The 3,222-nt window shown below is 38.5% G+C and overlaps 1 protein-coding gene across 2 annotated transcripts in view; it reads left to right on the forward strand.

The window, feature by feature from the left end:
• LOC116690448 (protein argonaute-3) overlaps nucleotides 1-3,222 on the forward strand; it is a 41,294-nt gene that overhangs the window by 18,369 nt on the left and 19,703 nt on the right. For both annotated transcript variants that reach the window (XM_032517424.1, XM_032517425.1), the window contains exons 6-9: nucleotides 464-598; nucleotides 765-852; nucleotides 2,671-2,818; nucleotides 3,024-3,143. In XM_032517424.1, the coding sequence (XP_032373315.1) occupies nucleotides 464-598; nucleotides 765-852; nucleotides 2,671-2,818; nucleotides 3,024-3,143 (491 nt within the window). The remainder of the gene's footprint in view (nucleotides 1-463; nucleotides 599-764; nucleotides 853-2,670; nucleotides 2,819-3,023; nucleotides 3,144-3,222) is intronic.

The following is a 3,222-nucleotide window of genomic DNA, read 5'->3' on the forward strand; positions in this document are numbered from 1 at the left end:
ATGATGGGATCAGCCTCTAAAAGAGCTACATAGTAATTAGGCCGGTCACAATAAAAAAATTTGCCAGATGATAAATTTGCCCAGAAATTATTGCGATAAATGATAACATGGTCGTTCAGAGACCATTTTTATTTAATATAATAAAAGGAATTATAAACTTGTGAAAGTGGGATTGCAGTTGTTATAACAGCTTTTAATTTCATTTAAACAACAACTAAAAAAAAACGTACACACTGCCTATTATCCTACATTGTCAGAAGTTGTTTTACTGCATAAAAGTTTTACATTTCTTTTCAGACAGACTCTCAACATGTGACCATCCAGTTTGCACTATGATGTGTATTGGTATAACACTGTTGCATTTTTAGAATGAAGTTGTTGTCATTTAGTGTAGTGTTATAGTATATTATGGGTTTTATTTAGCTTGAATGACTCTTCCTTCTGTCTTTGCTTTATCTTGCAGTGTCTGCCACCGCCTTTTACAAAGCCCAGCCAGTCATCCAGTTCATGTGTGAAGTGCTGGACATCCACAACATAGACGAGCAGCCTCGCCCACTCACAGACTCGCACCGGGTCAAATTCACCAAAGAAATCAAAGGTGATTACGGTAGTCTAAAGTGCGCCTGCATGTGAGAAAAGAGCTTGATCAAATAAATAAAAGTGCATTACGTGTGTTTGAGCAGAAACATGGAGTGCACATCCCACAGCCATTCACGCGCGGACATATTCTTAATGCTTCTCCAACACTTTCGGTTATTCACCAGGTTTGAAGGTAGAGGTGACGCACTGTGGAACCATGCGGAGGAAGTACCGCGTCTGCAATGTGACCCGTCGGCCTGCCAGCCATCAAACGTGAGTCAGCCTCCGGGCGGGCAAGGGAACCGGAGACTCTGGGCTGAGTGCGTGGATGTGTTGGGGGCGGGGAACACAGATCACAGAGGATGCGATCACCGATTCACCACCAAGCAAACCAGATAATAGCTGACTCATCTAACAAACATGCAGTCAATATTAGTCATCCATTATTGAAGTAGCTGTTGTGTGTGCCTGCTGATCTTCCAGAGAGTTTCCAGAGTAGAATACCTTGCTGTGCGTTATCCTTTAAATGGTGGTTACATCACCATATTGTCATCGAAAAGGATGATCCATATCTATGGCAATAGCCATGTAGCAATATCCTGTTAGAATAAGAGTAAAGATACTTAATGATATTTAAAGGTTATAGGTATATAGGTTTGATGATAGATGGCTACACACTTGTAAATTGTTATGCTATGGTTTTTATGAATAGTAATTGGCTTACATTCAGTTGCCAGTTTAAGGTGCACCTACAGTAGCTAAAACTACTACTAATAAAGTGTACTATAATACAACAGTAGCAATAAGTCATACCTTCATGAAGGTCATAATGCTTAGTTTTGTTTAGTAGTGATTAGGAGTGTAACGGTCTGAAAATGCAACCTTTACAGGGACCAAAATTATCACAGTTTTCAGTATTATCATATTTTTTTAAAAGTGTGTTCAATATGTTCAGAAAGCACTGATAGGCCTACACAAGCTGAAATTGTTTCTAAAAGGGTAACAGTGCTTATTATATTATAAAAAATATAGGTAATAGGCTTGCAAAAACTATTGAAAACACAGGGTTTCCACACTGTGGTAATCCACCGTGACAACAAGGATATTTTAAATTGTTACCGTCAACATTTCTACCGTGGTTTACTTTAAATCGTTACATTCTTAGTAATAATCATGAACCTCTCCAAAACTGTTTCAACAAAAAACTAACATTGTAACCTTCATGAAGGCAAGTTTTAATGACTGTTGCATTTTTTTATAAACTGGCATCTGACTGACTGTATTTTAAAGCCAGTCACTCTTTGTTTACATTAAGTAATTCATTAGCCCAGTACAGATGATGTGTAACTGTGCTAATGTCTTGCTGCTTCCTGTAGCTCTGCATGGCTTACTGAGAAAACTTATGTGTTGCTCCAGCTGTCTGTATGGTGTCTTGTTGGCTTCTGTCTGTATAGTTTAACCTGCACTAATGTCTTGCTGTTTCCAGTTGCTCTGGTCTAAAATCATCTGGCCAAAGGACCACAGTTGAAAGTTAGCCAGCTGGCACTGGCACATTTACAGAGATGTTAATTAAATTTGGGTTGTTCTTTTTCTAAAATGGCCTATTCTGTTCGGAGAAATCCTACTCATGACCATAATTATGGTCTGTTTCTGCGCTATTGTCACTGATATGAAAATGGTAGCTAGCCAATAGGCATACCTGTGGCATTTGTTACAATCGTGTTGTTTTGCCCCCAATCGGATTTTAGAGACACAATGTCCCTGGCACACAGTGAACACTGAAAAGTATATTGAAGTTAATAAAACAAATCTAGTTTAAGTAAGTGATCCGAGACAATGTAAAACTTTGCATTTAGAGCAAAATAGTCTGCATCACTGCTATCATTACATGGTTTTATATTTTGAAAGTGTAAGGCAAACCAATGAATAAAGATTAGACTGATTTAGCTTGATTAAATATTGTTTAATCAGCTACAGATCACCAACGATCCTAATGGCACTATTAAAAAAATAAATAAAAAATAAGAAATCTAATTCTGTTGCCCTTTGTCGGACTCTAGTTTTTTACATGAGATGTTCTTTTCCCTGCAGGTTCCCTCTACAGTTGGAAAATGGTCAAACAGTAGAGCGCACTGTAGCCCAGTACTTTAGGGAAAAGTACAACCTGCAGCTGAAGTACCCACATTTGCCCTGTCTACAAGTGGGACAGGAGCAAAAGCACACATACCTACCCTTGGAGGTGAGAGATAACAACTTGCTATTTCACTTTTTTCTTTTATTGGGTTTGGGTTGGGTTTGTAAACATAACTCAAAATGAAGGAACCTGTGGTGCATTGTCTGCTCGGCAGTGGTCAGGTGTGCCTGTGTGTGAAAACAAAAATGTATTTGAATAAATGAATGTATGTAAATTATAGATACAACGTTTTTTCTTCATTTTCTTGCAGGTGTGTAACATTGTAGCAGGTCAACGATGCATCAAGAAGCTGACAGATAATCAGACCTCCACTATGATCAAAGCCACAGCTCGCTCCGCTCCCGACAGGCAGGAGGAGATCAGCAGGCTGGTGAGTTGGATCAAGATCCTTTCTATCACTCCATGGACACCCAGCTTATATAGAATATATACTATAATAATAATAATAA

Source organism: Etheostoma spectabile, chromosome 6 (assembly GCF_008692095.1).
Source record: "Etheostoma spectabile isolate EspeVRDwgs_2016 chromosome 6, UIUC_Espe_1.0, whole genome shotgun sequence".
NCBI classification, from domain to species: domain Eukaryota; kingdom Metazoa; phylum Chordata; class Actinopteri; order Perciformes; family Percidae; genus Etheostoma; species Etheostoma spectabile.